The 22,089-nt window shown below is 39.5% G+C and overlaps 1 protein-coding gene across 1 annotated transcript in view; it reads right to left on the bottom strand.

Moving 5' to 3' along the window:
- LOC124792201 (ionotropic receptor 25a) overlaps positions 1–22,089 on the bottom strand; it is a 436,300-nt gene that overhangs the window by 42,782 nt on the left and 371,429 nt on the right. The window contains exon 16 of the mRNA XM_047257921.1: positions 14,781–14,911. Within this exon, the coding sequence (XP_047113877.1) occupies positions 14,781–14,911 (131 nt within the window). The remainder of the gene's footprint in view (positions 1–14,780; positions 14,912–22,089) is intronic.

Genomic DNA, 22,089 nt, shown 5'->3' with positions numbered 1-22,089 from the left:
TGAAGTTCTTGCACTTTCTAATTGCTGTTGTTACTTTAATAACACAATCACTGTGATTTTTGTTTTATTTTTCAGCAGCTGCTCATTTTTCAAGAACTCAATTTGTTCTGTTCAGTGGTCAGTAATGCTAGAGATAGACTGACCAATGTACTTGCTTATGCACTCACAAGGTATGTTATAAATTCCAGGGACCCTGAGACCAAGACTTTGTTTAATCAGATAGAGACTCTCCTTCACCTTTTTGGATAGTCAGAAAATAGGTCTTCAGCATCTTATTCCCAGGACCATAACTCTTTTGCTAAATGTAGCACCACAGAAAGGAAGAAGCACTATAGGTAGATTGTCACATGATTATTCAACATTATTTGTGTTTTCATTTCTTGGAGAGTGCTTATCTTACACCTTGGTCCCCATAGCCATTCTTTCAGATTACATACTTCAGAAGATTAATCTCTGTAACCAGGTGGTTCTCATCATAAACAGTTGTAGCACTGTATATAAACATATTTTAAAAAGGAAAGGGTGGTGAAAACTTTGAGCAATGAGACATAATTCATTGTCAGTCAACTTCTGTGTACAGAGTGGCTGAGCTACTCATCCAACTGTTGTTCAGGCGAAATATCTCAAAATTGTGGCTTTTTTTGCCATTCTGTCTTGACAGTCAATCAGATGTTTGGATGTATATTATCCATATGATCAGTTAACTGCTCCAGACATTTGGAACCATGTGGACAGACAATAAATGTTTTGTTAACATATAGGTAAAATGGAGATGGGTGAAATGGAGCCAAATTCATCATCATTCCATTGGTCATTCATAAAGATTACTACTATACAAGAAGTAGGTAGTTGTTAAAGCATGACGGAACAAATTATAGTTCCAGGAGGAAGCTTATCTGCCAACATATTCAATGTGTATGCCACATGAACTTCTGTAAACAGAGAGACTACATCCACAATGAGCAAAATATTGTTTGAGCCAACTCTGATTTGCTTGGTTTTGTCAGTGAGTATCTAACAAGGAAACATTGCCAACTTGAACTCATATCTTAAGGAGAAGAAAGAACACTTGCAAGATACCAGTCCCAGCAGTTGATCCCACACAAATAATTTGGCCCATAATTCTGATAGGATGCAGTTATGACCTTATGGAAGTACAGATTTTAAACTTTTGCTCCACTGCAGCTGCCTAATGCCAAAGAGTAAAGTACTGTACAGTGGAATGATGACCAGAGCACTCCTATTCATGTGTGATGGAGCGATCTGAGGAACACAGGGGCAAGTTCCAATTGATGTGCTGGTTCCCAGCTCACCAGTTCTGAACCTGACTGAATACAACTGGGATGGAACTGAACATGGTGTCAGAGCTCATCACACCCTACCCGGAATTTACGGGAATTAGGTGAACTGTGTGTGCAGATGTGGTGCCAATATTGAATGTGAGAGAAGAGAATGGTAGAGATGGCCACATCTGCCCAACGTATTTTGAAATCTCATTCAAGCACACATTATGCCACAGGAAAAGTAGTAATATGAGTATGTAATATGTCAACCTCATGCACAGATACACTGATCAGCCAGAACATTATGACCACTGATCTCCTATCCATACAAACCTGTCCAAGCGATAGCAGCATCACCTGGCAAGGAATGACTGCTAATCAGACACATGCACAGTGCATGTAGTATCAGTGAGCATGTCTGTTGTAGAATGGGGAAGACACACAATTTTTGTGAGTTTGATGGAGCTCAGACTCTGAAGGCCTGGAGACGTAGTGTGAGCATTTTGGGAACTGCACAGCTTGTCACTGTTTGAGGAGTGCTGTAGTGAGTGTCTTCAACACATGGCAAAACCAAAGTGAAACCATGTCCAGACATTGTGTGATTAGGAGGCCACCCCTCATTACATATGTCTGACATCAACGGCTGGGAGGACTGGTAAAACAATACAGGCAGTGAACTGTGGTGACACTAACATCAGACTTTAATGCTGGGCAGAAAAAAGAATGAATTGATTGTGTGCCATTGATGGTCATGAGGTCTCATCTAGTGAAGTTTGGCCACTGACTTGCAAGTCTTTATTTTCAGGCAAAGCCACACTGGGCAGCTTCCACATCAGTGATGACGAGATGATGATGATAATGATGACAACACAACACCCAGTCCATGAGCGGAGAAAATCTCCAACCCAGTCAAAAATCGAACCTGGGCCTGCTGAATGGTAGGGAAACATGTTACTACTCAGCTAAGCAGGTGGACAAGTGGAAGAGTCTGAACACACAGTGAAATGAACACTCTTAACAATGAGCCTCTGCATTCAATGACCCATGCATGTGCCAATGTTAACACCATGACATTGGCAACTACAACTGAAATGGGCACATGGCCACTGGCACTGGATGCTTGTGCTGTGGCAGAGCATTATTGTATGGTCTGATGATTCCTGATACCTTCTTCATCATGTCAATGGGAGGGCATGAATTCATCGTCTCCCAGGGGAACAGCTCCTTGACACCTTTACTGCCAGATGGAGACAATCTGGCAGCTGCTCTGTTATTCTCTGGGGAACACTCATGTTGGCATCCATGGGTCCAGTGGAACTTGTACAAGACACCATGATGGCCAAGGAGTATTGTACACTGTTGCAGACCATGAAAACCCCTTCATGACGATTGTGTTTCCTGATGGTAGTGGCATTTTTTGGCGAGATAATTTGTTATGTCGCAGGGCCAGGAGTGTGATGGAGCGATCTGAGGAACACAGGGGCAAGTTCCAATTGATGTGCTGGTTCCCAGCTCACCAGTTCTGAACCTGACTGAATACAACTGGGATGGAACTGAACATGGTGTCAGAGCTCATCACCCCCTACCCGGAATTTACGGGAATTAGGTGAACTGTGTGTGCAGATGTGGTGCCAACTCCCTCCAGTGACCAACCAAGGCCTCATTGCTTTCATGTCAGTGGTCATAATGTTCTAGAGATGAGTGTAAGTTCAATATTATTTTAATAGTATTGTTGTGTCAGTATTCTGTGGCTGTATGTATGCCTTAAAATCAATATGAATAAATATAAGCAACTGAAGAATTATTATGAAATGGAGTTAATGAGTTATCATGTACAATTTAGTCACGCCAGTCAAGTTCAAATTCCAAAGAAAATAATGCACAACAGTGATGTTAATAATTAAATACTGCTGCAACTTATTTAATGACATAGTCATTCATTTCATTCACTTACACCACATTTTTCAACCACAACATAAAAATGTTCAAAGCAATGAGATCTCTGGCAGCAGCTACAGTTTAGAAACTGCACACTTAGACACAATAAACAAAGTATGTTATCAAGGTCAAAACAGTATTTCACAAACATCTTACTCACTTAATTCTACAGTTCTTCATGCTTGAGCAGTAAGCAGCTGCATTTGGGGAGAGGGAGTGACATCTGGTGTGTGCACATGTTTAAAAGCTGAACTTTCAGAAGATCACAACTGCGAACTATCGAAATTACAGCCCAGATTTTTATGTGGGATCAGTTGCTGAAGCTGATAACTTGCAAATGTGCTCTCTTCTCCTTAAAATATGAGGGTCAAGTTGGTGATGTTTCCTTGTAATAGTTTTTAATATACATTCACAGTAGCAACTATGGGAGTCATTAGTCAGGTTCAATATTTGCCTAGCCTTTAGGTATGAGAACCAATAACACTAATGATAGATCTTAATGAAATGCTTTTGTTGTGGCTTTTTGGAAGGCCATACAGCCTGGGAGGTCTAGGAGCTCTGAGGTTCTTCAGACATTATTAGATAGACCAAAATTCTTCAGCAGCTCTGATGTTGTTCTGCTTTATGAGAAACTAGACTCAAATTTTAGGCATTTGTATGTATTATCCTCCAACAGCAATGACACTTTGCTATGATCTTCTGTAGTATTAAGAATAACTGTGGCATTTTTCTTTTTAGCTGAATGCACAGCTAGATCTTCATATTTCTGTAAAGCATGGAGACCCTCTCTCTCTGCTCGGCTGATGTTTGACTGTGGCTTTAATATGACTTGTCACAAGTCTTACCTCATTGGTGATATCCTGTGAGAGATACCTTGTTAGCTTCCATTCCAATAATAATCTCCACAATAGGCAATTTGCAATGCATAGGAGCAAAATTCAATCCTCCTATTCAATGCCAAAATGGTTCTTTCACCTAAGTTCTTGTCTGCGAGATTGATGACAGTGTGTACCACTCTGTGAGGTGGTGCTGGTCTTTGGTTCAGTGCAAGATGCTCAAATTGAAAGCTTGAAAAACTAGCAGCTGCTGAACAAACAGAATGATGTTTGATGTATATGAAATAATGTTCATGCTTCTACAAACTGGAATTCTGTATTCAAAAAGCAACAGAAATTGTAATGAGAACAATGGCCATAATTGCTATGATCTTAGTAGTGTGTGAAAGCAAGCTCTTGATGCTGAGAAGACACAGAGAAATGTTCTGAATTGTTTCTGTAACAGTACTGGCATCACCATTGCAGTTATGGACACAATCTCCAGTAGCATAGCATATTTATGATGCACACAGACCAATCACAAATTATATCTTTTGGCTATAAATGGTCACCATAACAGCAATCACAACAGATAGTTGTTCCTGATGAATATGATGAAGGATTTTGCCAAAAGCTTGATTTTATCTGGATCTTACACACCAAATAAATCAAGAATGTTTTGTTTAAGTATGTCATCACAAAAAAAGTTTGAGATCATATTCATCTTCTTTATCAACAAGTATGACAGTGAACATGACACAGTGTGGTAGCTCAGCCTGTCAGAAACACATATACATCCCAGGTCAGGTCAAAGCAGAGATAGAAGAGGTGAGGTCTACTAATCATTAGGAATTCAGATGTACAGCATTTAATGGCATCTCTTTGAGAAATGGCAACAAGTGATGAGAAGGAGTGAGAAGGAGAACCATGTGCACTCAGGGAGAGAGAGAGAGAGAGAGAGAGAGAGAGACTCTATTTAAAATGACATCTCATCAGCAACTGAGGCACAGCTTGTAACCAGCTGAAGGTTATTGCTCACACTGAAATAAATGATGCCCATTGTCTGGATTCCGAGGTCATACTTTGTTCCTTCCACCGACTGACAGAGAAGGTGAAAACAATCAGCCTTGCCAAGGTGTTTTTATGAAGTTTGCAATCTTTAGTGTTGTTCATAACCTCTGATTCTGAGCGACTTTAAAAGTCTGGGCCAGAGACTTTGACAATATGTGATAACTTAAACATGAATTCTTACACTTATGCCACAAGGCTGAGGGCTGCAGGATCCTGTTGGATGGACCTGGGGTGCATTACACACCTGAGGTTGTTACCAATCTAGCAGCCTGTATGCAGAATGCTTATAAGGACTTTTTTTTTAAAGAATATGTGATTCTGATTAGCAGGGATAAACATTGTTACAGAGGGTATCAAGTGAAATTTGTGACTGGACTGAGGACTTTTTGGTAGGGAGGACACAGCATATTATCTTGTATGGAGAGCCATTATCAGATGCAGAAGTAACTTTAAGTTTGCCTCAGGTAAGTGTGTTGGGACCCTTGCTGTTCATGTTGTATATTAATGACTTTGTAGACAATATAGTAAAATATGGTGTTTTGCAGATTATGCAGTTATCTATAAAGACGTACTATCTGAAAGAAGCTGCATAGATATTCAGTCTGATCTTGATAAAATTTCAACATGCTGCAGAGACTGGCAACTTGCTCTAAATGTTCAGAAATGTAGAACTGTGCACTTCACAAAACAAAAAAATTTAGTACCCTATGACTATAATACCAATGAGTCTGTTGGAATTGCCCAACTCATACAAATACCTGGTGGTAACACTTTGTAGGGGTATGAAATTGAATGATCACGTAGGTTCAATCATGGGTAAAGTAGGTGGCAGACTTCAATTTATTGATTATTCAATTTATTGGTAGAATACTGGAGAAGTGCAATCAGTCTACTGAAGAGATTGCTTACAAATCACTTGTGCGACCCATTCTAGAATATTGCTCAAGTGTGTGGGACCCATAACAGATAGGAATTAGAGGGGATATTGAATGTATACAGAAAATGGCAGCATGAATGGTCACAGGTTTGTTTAATCCATGGGAGAGTGTCACAGTGATAATGAAGGAACTGAAATGGCAGACTCCTGAAGACAAGCATAAACTGTTCAAGGACAGGATTTAAATGACTACTCTAGGAGTACACTAAAACATTCTACATATCACTCACAAAGGAATCATGAGGATAAGATTAGAATAATTACTGCATGCACAAAGGTATTCAAACAATCATTCTTTCCACACTCCATATGTGAATGGAATAGGAAGAAACCCTAATAATTGGTACAATGGGACATACCCCCTTCCATGCACCTCACAGTGCTTTGCAGAGTGTAGATGTAGATGTAGACTAATATCACAGTCAAGAAATGCCCCATGTAGATGGGAATGTGAAACTATCAGTGGCAAATTGTAGAAGTGTTAAAACAGTGCTAAGATTTCAAGTATCATTAATAAACTGTGGGGACTCATATGACATTTGGAACCAACAGATGTTTAAGGCCATAATTTGATAGTAGCAAGATCTCCAGAAAAACTGAAGTGTTTGACAAAAGGACAAACTTCACAGAATGTGGTGTGACAAACAGATAAGAAACTAGGTTTGTATAAGTAATGGGATGGGCATGAATAACAATCACATATGACGTAAAAGTTGCAGTTGGATTCTGCTATCAGCCACAAACTTGACTCAAGAAGTGACAGATCAAATAACAGAAATAAATCCATCACTTAGTACATATACCGGGTGTCTCACCTAACTCTGTCACCTCAAATATCTCTGGAACAACAATAGATATTCAAAAACGGTTTTCACCAGCATGAACATACGGAAGGGCTTAGGAAACCAAATACTATATGAACTTTTAAAACGTAAACAAATACTATTTTCAACAAAAACCTGTGTATTTTTAAATGGACACCCCTTATTATTTCATCTGAAATCAATAGCATGAAAAATCACAAAAATAATGACATTGGTTGCATCACAATACGTCAATTACATCCCAAGAAATTGTGAAGCGAAGTTGATGCTTGAAATAAATGGAGTGCACAGGTAGCGTACTATGTCAGTAGAGTGTTAATGTATGGAGTGGTAGTGTATGACAACACATCATTGGCCCATAATTCATTTATGGCACTCTTAAAGGGGGATAGTTTAGCCCCTTCTTGAGCTGTACCTTACTTGAACTTGTCCACCTCTTATAATGTGTCAAATAATGTGGTATCAGAATGATGGATGTCCTGCACATGTTTATTGTTGTGAAATGACAACTAGAGGTACAAATAGTGGTAACACACTTGGTTTCACGTTTCCAAACCTCATCATCATCATCATCATCATCATCATCAGCCAATTCAATCATTAAATGATGTGGCCTCTTCGAGTCGTTGATTCAGGTAGGCTTTCAGCAGTCTTCTCCAAGTGGGACGGTCTTGGGCAGTTCTCTGCCAGGTGTTACCAGCGATCTTCTTGATGTCTTTGTCCCATCTGTCTGGTGGTCTCCCTCTAGGCCTCCGGTGCTCCCTCGGACTCCACTCCAGTACTAGCTTCGCCCATCTGTTGTCTTTTCTTCTTGCGACGTGGCCAGCCCACTGCCATTTCAAGGAACCTACTGTCTCTAAGATGTCATTAACCTTCGTCACAGACCGGATGTCATCTGCCCTTTTCCTGTCCTTTCTTGTATAGCCCAGCATTGATCTCTCCATGGCTCTCTGTGCTGTCCTAAGTTTCCCTTTTGTAAATGAGTTCAGTGTCCATGTCTCGCAGCCATACGTCATCACAGGAAGAATGCATTGATCAAATACTGCTTTCTTCAAATTTACTGGCATTTTTGATCTGAACACTTTTGAATTCTTCCCAAATGCTTGCCAGCCAAGCTTGATGCGTCGATAGATTTCTGGCCTTATGTCTCCCTTCATATTTATAATCTGGCCAAGGTAGACATATTCACTGACCTCTTCTAGCAGACTGTCCTTGACCTTCACATCTCCAGCTGGGACCCATTTGTTGGACATTACTTTTGTTTTGGAAAGGTTCATGTTCAAGCCAACCAGCTGACATTCCGATGCAAGATCTGTAACTAAGTTTTGGAGCTCTGCGAAGTCTTTGGCCAGTAAGGCAATATCATCAGCAAATCTCAAGTTGGTAAGCCTTCTGCCATTAATTCTAATTCCCTTACCTTCCCACCTCAACTTTGACATAGCCATCTAAACCTCATAAGTTCTGAAATGTGTGGCTTGTAAAGGACAGCAATAGCGTCACAATTTCTAATATAATGTATTACATGTAATACTGTGCTCAGAACAGGGGTTGCCTGCACTGGCACCTGTATCCTGCAGTAAGCATACAATCATTACAATGACACACTCTACCTTCAGTGAACAAGAGTCTCCTGATCTGGTCTGCTGAACTGCTCTCATACTGTAATGTAATTCACATATGTTGCCACATTAAATCCTGTTTTCTTGTGGCTTGTTATATTTGCCATCATCTAGTCAATATGTTGGCCTTCAATAATAAAGCAGAAGTAGATTTTATTTTAATTTATGGCGAATGTCACAGAAATGCAACTGCAGCTGTGACACTATATGCTGAATACTATCCAGATCGGCAGTGTCAGTCAAACCATTGGCAACATCTGCAAGACACTCATAGAAAAAGGAAGCTGGGCTCCCACAAAATGTCGACATACAATGCCAGTGACTGGCAATGGAAACAAAATTTCTTTTCTGGCTGCTGTAGTGCACAATCCTCAGGTGGGTGTACGAGAAATTGCACAAGGTGTAGGAATCAGCCACAGTAGTGTGTGCAGAATCTTGCATCAGCATTGGTTTCATCTGTATCATATCTCACTGCACCAAAAACTGTACAGGAATGACTTTGAATCCACCATTGCATTCTGTCATTTTGCCCTTCAGCAGTTGTAAGGTAATCCAGTATTCCTAAGCAATATGTTTTTATGGATGAGGCTTCATTTACAAATCATGGTAATGTGAATCTGTGGAACATGCACTACTGGTCTGTGCAAAATCACCACTGGATTCACCAAGTTATTCATCAATGACAGTGGAGTGTCAATGTTTGGTGCCGTATCATTGATAACTTTATTGTAGGTCCCTATTTTTACCATGGAACATTGAACAGACAGCGATATGCATCATATCTTCAACAGACACTAGCGCTCCTCATGGAGGATCTAGGATTGGAAACTCGTCTGTCAATGTGGTTCCAACATGATGGATGTCATGCACACAATGCAAAAGTTGTCAGAGATGTTCTAGATGTGACATTTCCAGATAGATGGTTGGGGCAGGGAGGCACTGTGCGATGGCCAGCATGGTCCCGCCATTAGATTTCTTTCTCTGGGATGCAGTGAGAGACAGAGTGTATCAAGATCCCCCAATGACATTAGAGGATATGCAACATTGTATTACTGTGACATGTGCGACAATATCTGTAGAAACTCTAAAATCTGTGCAGCACTCTCTCGTTACCCATCTGCAAACATGTATTGATGCAAATGGAGAACACTTTGAACATACGTTGACGTGACACAATTTCATCGGTCAAGATGTGGGTGTATTTTCTATGCTGGATGTAATATACAACAATACAGTTTCTGTGGGTGACAGGGCACTAGTAAATGTGTTTAGAAAAGTGAGTTCAAGTGTGTTATCTCTAATTGTAGCTCTAGTTGTCATTTCGCTAAAATAAACATACATTTACAATTTGAAAAATGTAACTTTGCATTGGATGTGTTATTGTTTATTTTTGTGGATTGTGCATACCTTCCCATTGTGTGAGCCCCTGACACAGGCAGCATGAGGTGTACGCTTGAGTCTCAGGACGTGCGCTAGCTGCGCACTTCATTTATTTCAAGCATCAACTTTGCTTTGCAATTTCTTGGGATGTAACTGACATATTGTGATGCAACCAACACCATTATTTTTGTGATTTTTCATGCTATTGATTGCATATGAAATAATAGGGGGTGTCTATTTAAAAATGCACAGGTTTGTGTTGAAAATATTAGTTTTTTACTTTTTAAAATTTTGCAAAGTATTTGGTTTCCTAAGTCTCTGCTGTACGTTCATCCTGGTGAAAACAGTTTTTGAATATCTATTGTTGTTCCAGAAATATTTGAGGTGGCAGAGTTAGGTGAGACAGCCTGTATATCCAAGCACAAAACGCTTAGAGTCATGGACAAAAGAAAAGCTGGAGTTCAAGTTTCTCTCAATGTATAAAATATACAAATAACTTATGAGAATAGAGCCAGGTAATGTTGTTTGATAATTTACAATATCCTGACAGCTGCACACCCTGCCAGCTTCAAGGCATAAATGCATCAGGAAAACTCCATCCAAGAAAATTTAAAATATCAGTATGCACAGCATATGCAGGAGGATAAGACATGCACACAGTAATAAATGCTACTGCCATTACTCAACAAAAGAGATGCTCAATGTCAGAAGTTATTGATGGTGAATAATAATAACCAGTGGATGACGTAGCATTAACCCTGTACCTCTGTTTTATAATGAGGTAGAGAACAGAACTCCACACCAAATTTAAGCAAAAATCTCCATGTCTATATATAAAGCAACTTTCTAATTTAGTCTTTACAAATCCCTCAATAACATTATCTCACTAGTTGGAACTGTTTGCCACAATCTCCATATTGTTACATTCCATAGGATGACTGGTGCCAAGGCAATGCTCTGAAACAGCAGATTTACTCTGCTGTGGTAAGCTTGTGTGACATAGCAGCAGCGCGGTTCCAGACTGAAGCGCCTAGAACCGCTCGACCACAGAGGCCGGACCGAATTTTGTCTACATAATTTTCTTACTTCAATTTTTCTGTAGAATATGACATACAAAATTGAATAATTAACACTCTAATTAATAACTGCTTATAATTTACCATGATTTGCAATATGGCACTCCTGTACATAACATCAGCTATCTAAATCACAAGAGAATAAGTGTCCAGTTACTTCTCTACATTTATAACCAGTAACATTTTTATGAGTAAACATTCTATTGGTTATTGTATTGTATCTAAAACAGTAAAATCCAACCTAGCAATTTTTAAAACATTATATGGTTTACAGAATAAGAATTTATTCCTGTGTCAGTCTGTATAAGGCCAAATTAATCACAAAATTGCCAATTCACTGGTAGAAAGAGCACAAGTAAGACTTTTGTCAGACACACTCCTGATATTGGGTCATGACAGAGTCATGCATGTTTTTATATGAAAATATGTGCACCAATAACCACAAGACTAATTAATATTAATGTTTAGTCGGCACTATAAACTAAAGTATGAAGAAAGAAAAAAGTTGTGCTTTCTCAGAAAACTGCATAGGCAGGTAGGCCAGCATTCTACCCAAGAAGAAAGTGTTACATGAAACAATGTATATTCATTATTACAAACTGAGGTTGTGGATGATCAGTATCTCCATGATCCACAAACACTTCAATATACTAAATAATTGATTTTAAGTTTACACGACATAGGATGGATAATGTTCTCAGTAATAAAACCATTTAAAGTATTTAAGTGAATATATATATATATATATATATATATATATATATATATATATATATATAATGGAAGGAAACATTCCACGTGGGAAAAAATATATATAAAAACAAAGATGAGGTGACTTACCGAACAAAAGCGCTGGCAGGTCGATAGACACACAAACAAACACAAACACACACACAAAATTCAAGCTTTCGCAACAAACTGTTGCCTCATCAGGAAAGAGGGAAGGAGAGGGGAAGACGAAAGGAAGTGGGTTTTAAGGGAGAGGGTAAGGAGTCATTCCAATCCCGGGAGCGGAAAGACTTACCTTAGGGGGAAAAAAAGGACAGGTATACACTCGCACACACGCACATATCCATCCACACATACAGACACAAGCAGACATAATATGTCTGCTTGTGTCTGTATGTGTGGATGGATATGTGTGCGAGTAAGGTAAGGTAAGTCTTTCCGCTCCCGGGATTGGAATGACTCCTTACCCTCTCCCTTAAAACCCACTTCCTTTCGTCTTCCCCTCTCCTTCCCTCTTTCCTGATGAGGCAACAGTTTGTTGCGAAAGCTTGAATTTTGTGTGTGTGTTTGTGTTTGTTTGTGTGTCTATCGACCTGCCAGCGCTTTTGTTCGGTAAGTCACCTCATCTTTGTTTTTTTATATATATATATATATATATATATAAAGATGAGGTGACTTACCGAACGAAAGCGCTGGCAGGTCGATAGACACACAAACATACACACAAAATTCAAGCTTTCGCAACAAACTGTTGCCTCATCAGGAAAGAGGGAAGGAGAGGGGAAGACGAAAGGCCCTCTTTCCTGATGAGGCAACAGTTTGTTGCGAAAGCTTGAATTTTGTGTGTATGTTTGTGTTTGTTTGTGTGTCTATCGACCTGCCAGCGCTTTCGTTCGGTAAGTCACCTCATCTTTATTTTTATATATAATTTTTTCCCACGTGGAATGTTTCCTTCTATTATAATGATAATTCTAGCTTTCGCAACAAACGGTTGCTTCATCAGGAAAGAGGGAAGGAGAGGGAAAGACGAAAGGATGTGGGTTTTAAGGGAGAGGGTAAGGAGTCATTCCAATCCTGGGAGCGGAAAGACTTACCTTAGGGGGGAAAAAAGGACAGGTATACACTCGCATACACACACATATCCATCCGCACATACACAGACACAAGCAGACATTTGTAAAGGCCCAAATGTCTGCTTGTGTCTGTGTATGTGCAGATGGATATGTGTGTGTATGCGAGTGTATACCTGTCCTTTTTCTCCCCCCTAAGGTAAGTCTTTCCACTCCCGGGATTGGAATGACCCCTTACCCTCTCCCTTAAAACCCACATCCTTTCGTCTTTCCCTCTCCTTCCCTCTTTCCTGATGAAGCAACCATTTGTTGTGAAAGCTAGAATTTTGTGCGTATGTTTGTGTTTGTTTATGTGTCTATCGACCTGCCAGTGCTTTCATTTGGTAAGTCACATCATCTTTGTTTTTAGATATAAGTGAATATATATGTGTTTGTGAAGCTGTTTTACAGGAAATTACTACTGGAAGTGCTTTGAGAGTTATATAGGCCTATCAAAGCATTATTAATATTCACTCAAGTACATAAAGTCAAAATAATAATTAATGTTGACACTCAAGAATTGATAGATCGCTATCTGTGCTCATCCAAAATTATGATCGTGTGAAATTGATCTCGAATTTTTTAAGTTGAAATGATAACCACTACACAGTATTTGAGAGTGAGGAGATAGACTTATTCACATTATCAGTGGGTGTGCTGACTGATACCCCACACTTAGGAATTATCTTTGGTTGTATAACATTATGACAGGCTGAGATTATTATCATAAAATTCACAGTTTTTGAAAGGACAGGTCTATACTTTGTTCATCACTGAAAAGTGATGGGATTTGCTGATTAGAAAGAGCTCAAACTGAATTTAAGACTTAAGATCATAATTTTATTTTACGTGGACACTGATACTGTACATGCAGAGACTTAGCGCAAACAGATACGTAGCAGGGTTTGAATATTTTGTTTGCCATAGGAACCAAATCAACTGTGCTTATTAATAGCTGCTTGTTATATGATCAAGCTGAATAAACTTCTCTATGAAGGACATGAATTAGTGCCTACAATTTGACTGCTGGCTTGGAAAGATTCTGCTTTAATATATACATTTAATTCTTTGGAGGTTGATTATGTGCAATCCTCAGAAACATGTAATGAAATTCAATCTAGAATTGGTGATAAGTAAGACACATACCACCAAATAATCAAATATGTGACTACCCCAAAATAGAGGGTCACTGATTTATTACACCACTCAATAAAAAATTTTTATTGCAGGTCTTGGTAGTAAATAATGACTTTCTTCAAATATTTATGAGCTTTGGGGAACCAGAGCATTAGTTTCTTAAAATGCAGTTGGCAAGGAGGGGAGTATTTCTGGCCTTCTTACAAATGTTAATCTATCATCTTTTCAAAATGTTCATGTGAGCAGGAAGCTGATTACTACCTTGGCACAACTGTATACCAACCACAGTTTGACTCCTTCCCATAGGCATTAAATAGGCATCAAGAATAAGCCTTTCTGTGACTGTTAGAAGAAAGGAGATCTAAATCAAATGTTGTTTTTCTGAAGTTTTTCAAAAACACAACAACACTGTTTACTACAAAATGTTGTGAACCTAAAGGTTCCCCTTCCAACAAGTGCTCCTGTTTTATGTATCATGAAGATCGTCAAACATACAAAATCCTTTTTGTTTTACATGAGACAGTAATGCGTGTATATGAAATTTGGTGTACTATCTGTGGTTACACAATCACTTTGGTCTCCAGGTATATGCTTCCCAAGCTCTGCTGTGTTCTCTTTTTTTTACATTCCATTCTGTCTGTAGTTGTAGCTGTAAGTATTGAATGTATGTGGACATTGTAAAATAATTTAAAATCATGTTCAAACTATTTATATTGTAATTTCTCTGTGTATATTATTTTAAATTTGTACCAAGCTGTTGGCACTATGGTATAATCAAGCTAAGGAAAAAAAATTAAGTGTTTAAAAGATTTACTACATTTAAAGCTATTCACAGTTCCATGGAGAAAGTATCACAACTTACCAATATTTTGTATACTAATCCCATCAGATTGATCATCTTGTTTCTCACAGTCATTCCTCTTTTCTGGATTCTGATTCCACCATTGTTCCTTCAGTTTCTCAAGCTTTCTCTTGTTTAGCAGTTGCAAAATTCTGGAGAAACAATATAGGTGCATTTCCATTATACACTGATGTATTATTACATTGTTCAGTATTCCTTTATGCTGAAACTCAATAAACACAAAGAAGCAGGACTGCATCACTAAGAGAAAAGAAATTATCATTGATTGTGCATAATCAAATACAGAAAAAAGAAACTTATTTAAAATCAGAAGAAAAAAATCTATGTTAAAATGGCTGACTTGATGAAAGACAAGCGTGATTTGTCTTTTGCAATTTAAATTCCTGACAAATTTGCTTTGTTTGTGTGTGTGGTGTGGTTGGGAGCGGGGGTGGGGTTGGGGAGGTGGGGTAATGTGATTATAGGAAAGATGGCAGACAGAGTGGAAGCAAATGACATGAAATGGGAAAGCAAGGAAATGAAATAACAAGAATGGAGGACAAGACCAGAAAAACTGTGACAAACTGAAGCCAGGTAGATGGTAGAACCAAACACAATTTATAGAGCAAATACCAACCTTTAAAATTCTGAGGAAGTGGCAGAGGGGAGGAGAATCTAGATAGCATATGTAGCAGAACAGGAATTAGGGCCATAATTTTTTTGCAACAGGGTAGTATTTGTTTCCAGTATATAATCACTGGCTATGTCCTCTCATTGTTATTAACAATTTTTTGGCTGTCATACCACTATAAAAGGCTGGCCAGATGCCGCATTTAAATCAATATTTGAGATTTGCTTTGTGGGCAGCACTTCCTGCTATGATATCTGTTTTGTATATATAAAGCAGAGTGTATGTGTGTCCTGGATCTCCTTCCAAACTGATGGAGTGGTTTCAACCAAATTTGGCATAGAAACAGCAGGCCTCATGGGTATCAGCACTGTGGGGTTTGTAACGTCCTAGCACCAATGGGAGTGGAGATAGGGTAATAACGTCTTTCTCTCACCTCCTGGTGTATGGGCTGCCCTGCACAACAGGCACATTATTTGGGAACAGTCTTTGCATGTCATATCAACCTGCTTTGCAGGGTTGCCTACATGTTGGGGGCAAGAAATGGTTCGCAGGACCCCGACATGTAGGCCACGTTGTATGACTGGCATGCTGGCCTGCTTCATCGATCTGCTTTGTGTGCCGGCCTGTACATAAAGGACAAATAAATGATTTTCAAACCCCTGATGTGTAGCCTGCTCTGTATGACAGGCATGTTGGAGTAATATCAGCCTGCTTTATTGAACTGTACTGCATGGACTCCAAATGTCAATGAGAATGGTGGGGAGCAGATTGTGATGGATAGAGGAGAGGATGGACAGAGTGAGGGGGCTGAGGAAATGGACAGAAAGGCAAGGAGGGGGATATGCATGAGGCAGGTTTAAAGTATAAAGGGCCAGTGGCCAAGTGGAAAATAGGGGGAGGCGGAGATGAAAAGAAAGAGAGAGAAGAGGAGATGGTCAGAGGCTGGGGTGGAGGAAATGGACAAAGAGAGGGGGAGGAGGAGATGAAGAGACAGAGCGGTGAGGAGGAGATAGAGAGGTAGAGGTGGGAGGATGAGGTAGACAGGTAAAGGGAGGAAGAGATGGTCACAGAGAGGGGGAAGAAGAAGTGTGTTCAATATATGAGTCAAATGCATATGCAAGCGATGTTGCAGGGGAAAGACCAGTATGTGGAAGTTGGTGAGTCCGTAGAGCAAGTCTTAAAGGATGTGGTTGAGAGGATAAGAACCATAAGGCAAAGGGAATGGGTTCATAAGAATTATAGAATCTGACCAAAAAACTGCAATGAATTTTTTGGCTGATTTGCATTTTTGCATATTGTGTGTGTGTGTGTGTGTGTGTGTGTGTGTGTGTGTGTGTGTGCGCAACAGAGAGAGAAGGGAGGGGGAGGAGGGAATGATAAAATATGCTTGATTTTATGGAAAAAGTATTAGATAGGGAGAACCTCACTTCAGGTCATGGTTTCAGTAAACCAAGCTCTGGTGAAAAAGTCGCTAATGCAGCTGGTGATATTCTAACAGATATGTAGATGATATGGAAGCATACAGGGTGAGAAACTTGGTGAAGAGGGGTGCCACCTCTAGCAGCAATAATGGCTCTAATCCACCTGGGCCTCAAGCTCGACTGAGCTTAGTTGACAGACATGAGTAATATTTTTCCATGCTGTTTGTACTCTATGCCAGAGTTAATCAATGATAGTGACTGGCAAGTGATGACAGCCTAGTCTCTCAGCAACCCGTAACCAAGAGCTTCCAGTGGTTGAGAAATCCGAAGCATATGCTGAACTAGGTCAAGACCAAAATTAGCAACAAACATTGCTTTTTGGTATTTTGTTGAATGGTAACATCATAGAGACCTCAAAAATAGGGACAGCCACTGTCTCAATACATCAGCAGTGTAACAGCTGTTTTCTAAATTACTGACACTGCAAATCAGATGTGACGGTGGTGTGTACCTAATGGCATGCTCTGTACCACCACACCAGGTACCAGAGCTGTATGATGATGATGAACACCAATTGACAACTTTTGTTCATCTAGGAGCTTTCACACACAGATACACTCATCATGATCTTGTATACAAACCTGGGACTCATCTGAAAAGACGATTTGATGCCACTCCTTTGTTCAGCATTGTTATTGAACACATCACTGTCAGTGTAACTCCTGCTGCTGTGTCGAGGTAAGCCACAACAATTCTCATGATGGTGATAGTCTGTGGTGCTCTAGAGATCTTCACATTGTCTGTGCAGATAATGTGTTGCTGCAAACAAGTCCATTTCCTGACATAAGATATGTGAGGTGGCATTATGATCTTGCGCTGTCAGATGAAATGTAAGTTGTTTTTTGCAATTGTTAGCCATATGGATCATTGGAGATCATTCATGGCATTGAATATGGACTTCCTAAACCCACTGATTCCATACTTACATGACAATCATGAGATTCTGATCAACATAAGCAGCAGTATCACAGAATGATAAACTGCAGCCTTGATGTGCAATGATCCTGCAACTGTTAAATCCTGACACATGCTGGTAAATATCTCTCCTTACATGAGCCATAACATGATCTTCTCACAGACACACAACACACAAATGTGATTTATGAATGATAAAAATTCTGCAAAATCTGTATTTATGCACAGCATGTAGATGGCATTTCTGCTATCTTTGTGTGGTTGTGCAGAAAAGCAAATCATTTGCATACCCAGATATACTGTGTTCCTAATACGTAGTATACTTCTTGCTGATTTGACATTCCCTTAGTGTCACATTCATGGTGTTGCAACTTCAATGGCCAGTAACATCTTCTCATGGCTACAACATACTGCACGGCTTTATGATATCTCATTTTAGTGAAGGAATAAATGAAAACTTCCTGACACGAAAAACCTCTAAAAAGAGTTTTGCCCTTTTACATTTTATATAGGTAGTAACATTTTGATCCAAGTGTTAATAATAATAACAATAAATAGAAAGTTAACAGCAGTTATCTTTTCTAGAACAGTGTACTATCATTATTGCTGGGTACAAGTCTCTTCTATTTGGCTTCACCTCTTCCAATCCTAAATGCCCACATCCACACTTCAAACCAGCTAGTGAAGTTATAATTGCTTATTATATAAAACATGGAAACCAACAAATCTTCAACTAGCTTAACATTGTTAAAGAATTCAGTTACCTATTATTTTATATCATATTTTACATAATTACACATATATAAAAAACTTTTGCATCACCTCGGTTCCGAGAGTTCCAGAACTTGTACAGAAAATTGGAATAGAGATCAACATAAACATCATTTCCACCCTTTTTATTGCTCATGAAAATCATACATTCCATGTTGTACCACCACATAGCGAAACCTTCAGAGGTGGTGGTCCAGAATGCTGTACACATCAGTACCTCTAATACCCAGCTGCAGGTCCTCTTGCATTGATGTATGCCCATATTTGTCGTGGCATGCTATCCACAACTTCATCAAGGCACTGCCGGTCCAGATTGTCCCACTCCTCAATGGCGATTTGGCATAGATCCTCAGAGTAGTTGGCAGGTCATGTCATCCATAAACAGCCCTTTTCAATCTATCACAGGCATGCTCAGTAGGGTTCATGTTTGGAGAACATGCTGGCCACTAGTCAAGCAATATTGTTATCCTGAAGGAAGTCATTCACAAGATGTGCATGATGAAGGTGCGAATTGTCACCCATGAAGATGAATGCCTCACCATTATGCTGCCGATATGGTTGCACTATCTGTCGGAGGATGGCATTCACTTATCGTACAGCCATTACAGCACCTTCCATGACCAACAGCAGCATACTTGGTCCCACATAACACCACCCCAAAACATCAGGGTACCTCCAACTTGCTGCACTCGCTGGACAGTGTGTCTAAGGCATTCAGCCTGACCAGGTTGCCTACAAACACATCTCCTACGATTATCTGGTTGAAGGCATATGCGACACTCATTGGTGAAGAGAACATGATACCAATCCTGAGCGGTCCATTCGGCATGTTGTTGGGCCCATCTGTACCTTGCTGCATGGTGTCATGGTTGCAAAGGTGGACCTCACCATGGATGTTGGGAGTGTAGTTGGTATCATGCAGTCTATTGCACACAGTTTGAGTCATAACACAAAGTCCTTGTTTCCACAAAAAGCATTATTCAACATGGTGGCATTGCTGTCATGGTTCCTCAGAGCCATAATCTGTAGGTAGTGGTCATCCACTGCAGTAGTAGCCCTTGGGCGGCCTCAGTGAGGCATGTCATCGACAGTTCCTGTCTCTCTGTATCTCCTCCATGTCCGAACAACATCACTTTGGTTCACTTTGAGATGCCTGGAATACTTCTCTTGTTCACACAAAGTAACAATGGATGTGATCAAACCATGGTCTTGACCATCTAGGCATGGTTGAACTACAGACAACAAGAGCCATGTACCTCCATCCTGGTGGAATGACCGGAACTGATTGGCTGTCAGACCTCCTCCGTCTAATAGGTGCTGCTCATGCATGATTGTTTACATCTTTGGGCGGGTTTAGTGACATCTCTGAACAGTCAAAGGGGCTGTGTCTGTGATACAATAGCCACAGTCAACATCAATCTTCAGGAGTTCTGGGAACCAGGTTGATGCAAAACCTTTTTTTGATATGTGTATATACAAACTTAGCTTCATGCATTAATCTATCTTACAAGGCCCATGTCCTGCAGTGTCCCTTAGTAGTCCCGCTATGTGACAGCACTTGTGTCAAAATACTACTAGTTATATTAAACTCAAAGGGGCAACACATATTATTTTTTAACTTTTTATAGATTTTTTGTGTTGGAAGGCAGATATGGATGGAGGGTGGGGGGAGGGCAGGGGGAGAGAGGGATAGAGAGAGAGAGAAGCAAAGAGAAGAAAGGAAGAACAAAGAAGATAAGATTGTTCTTGTGACAAGCATCTATGTGCAATAGTACATAAAAAGCAGATGAAAAATATAACTGTAAAACAGTTTTTTCATAAGACAGCGGTAACCTGCTGATTTGAAGATTAAGTATAGCAAAATTTGATGCTCCTAATGTAGTATTCAGAGGGCAGACCACCAAAGAACTTGCAGAAATCCACTACTATAAACATAGGCAGCTGTTTTCTCAGCTTTATGAAATAATTGCTAGTGATATAATACTGATTTTTAAGTATTAACAAAACCACAAAGATATTTATTAGAGACTAATTTATATACATGCTGTAATTACAGAAGAATGTTTACAGCGGCCATTTTTACCAGTGATTATCTTAGTAGCAATTAACATTTCTATATCTAGGATGTACCATGATTTACTGAATGAATGTTGCAGTTTCTTCTGAATGAGTCACTATTGTCAACAAAATATTGTGATGTAATGTATGTACAGGGATGGCAGAATTAGAAGTCTGAGACACCTGAAGAATGGAAAACTGACTCTGTAGATCTGACTGATCACATATTTCTGCGCTAGTAATATTCCTTGTGAGTGCACACAGTTGCCTTATAATACAACATCATGTAAGACAATAGTGTGAAAGTAAACAAATCTTTGCATTTCATAGTCACAATGTAGCATTAACATTAGGTGAGGAGGTCACTGATGCAGAGAAAGAAAAGAGATTCACTTATATATTTATGTTTAAACTGTATGTTAATAATGGTGATGCATTGAAATATTTATGAAGAATCAAAAAGAAATGAAAAGGAAAATTTGAGGCAGAAGGTAGGCTCATATTAAGCCTATAGGCAAAGAGAGATAGGTTGGTCGATAGGTGTAAGAGGAGATGATTAATGGGATACACTTTTCGAAATCACTGACATGAAGTGGTTGCAATTATGTGCCATGTTTCCTCAGGGGATTCACAGTCTTTGTGAATTTTGTTGAGTGATGCAAGTACCCAAGCTGACCACTCTATTTCTTCATACTTCATTTTCTGTACAATGTTACACATAAGGCATGTGATGTGTCTGATGAGTCTTAGTGTCAGAAGATAAGGTGTATGGCAGAAGGGTTTTTTCCAGATTATTTGTCTTCATTTAAGTCCACTCATTTGCAAAACATTTAAATGTTTTCAATTAAATTTGCCCCTTAAGAACTGTGTGTTGTGATCCATACCCCTTTAAGGAGCTTACGTAGGTCTTCCAGTGTACATATTGGTGCACAAGGAATGTTATTGGTTATAATATCGTGCAGTATCATATTTTCTATCTTTTAAGCAATTTCAGTACTAAGTAAAGACTAGAGATGCAGACATATAAGCTCCAGTCACATTAAAGTGAACACCTGTCAAATGTCTTAACAACCACCACTTGCAGCACAGATGGGCAGGAAGAGTGTCAACAAGGTTCTGGAAGGTACTGACAGGGATATGGAGCCATGCTAACTCCAGTACTGTGACCAGCTCTGCTAGGTTTCTCGGCTGATGATTCATAGTGCTAATAGTGCGATCAAAGTAGTCCCACAGGTTCTCAATTGGGTTTAAATCCAGGGAGGTTGGTGCCCAGGGGAGTGTAGTAAATTGATCCTGGTGCTCTTCAAACTAAGCATCTACACTCTGAGCTGCGTGACACATTGGATTGTCCTGCTAGTAAATGACAGTGTGCTGATGAAAAAATAAATAGTATCTAGGGAAGAAACATACTTCTGGTGACCCATTGTGCCTATGAGAATGCCAGGATTACCCAGAGAATGTCATGGAAACACTT

This window comes from Schistocerca piceifrons, chromosome 1 (genome assembly GCF_021461385.2).
Source record: "Schistocerca piceifrons isolate TAMUIC-IGC-003096 chromosome 1, iqSchPice1.1, whole genome shotgun sequence".
Taxonomy (NCBI): Eukaryota; Metazoa; Arthropoda; class Insecta; order Orthoptera; family Acrididae; genus Schistocerca; species Schistocerca piceifrons.
This window is presented reverse-complemented; position numbering and strand designations above follow the sequence as displayed.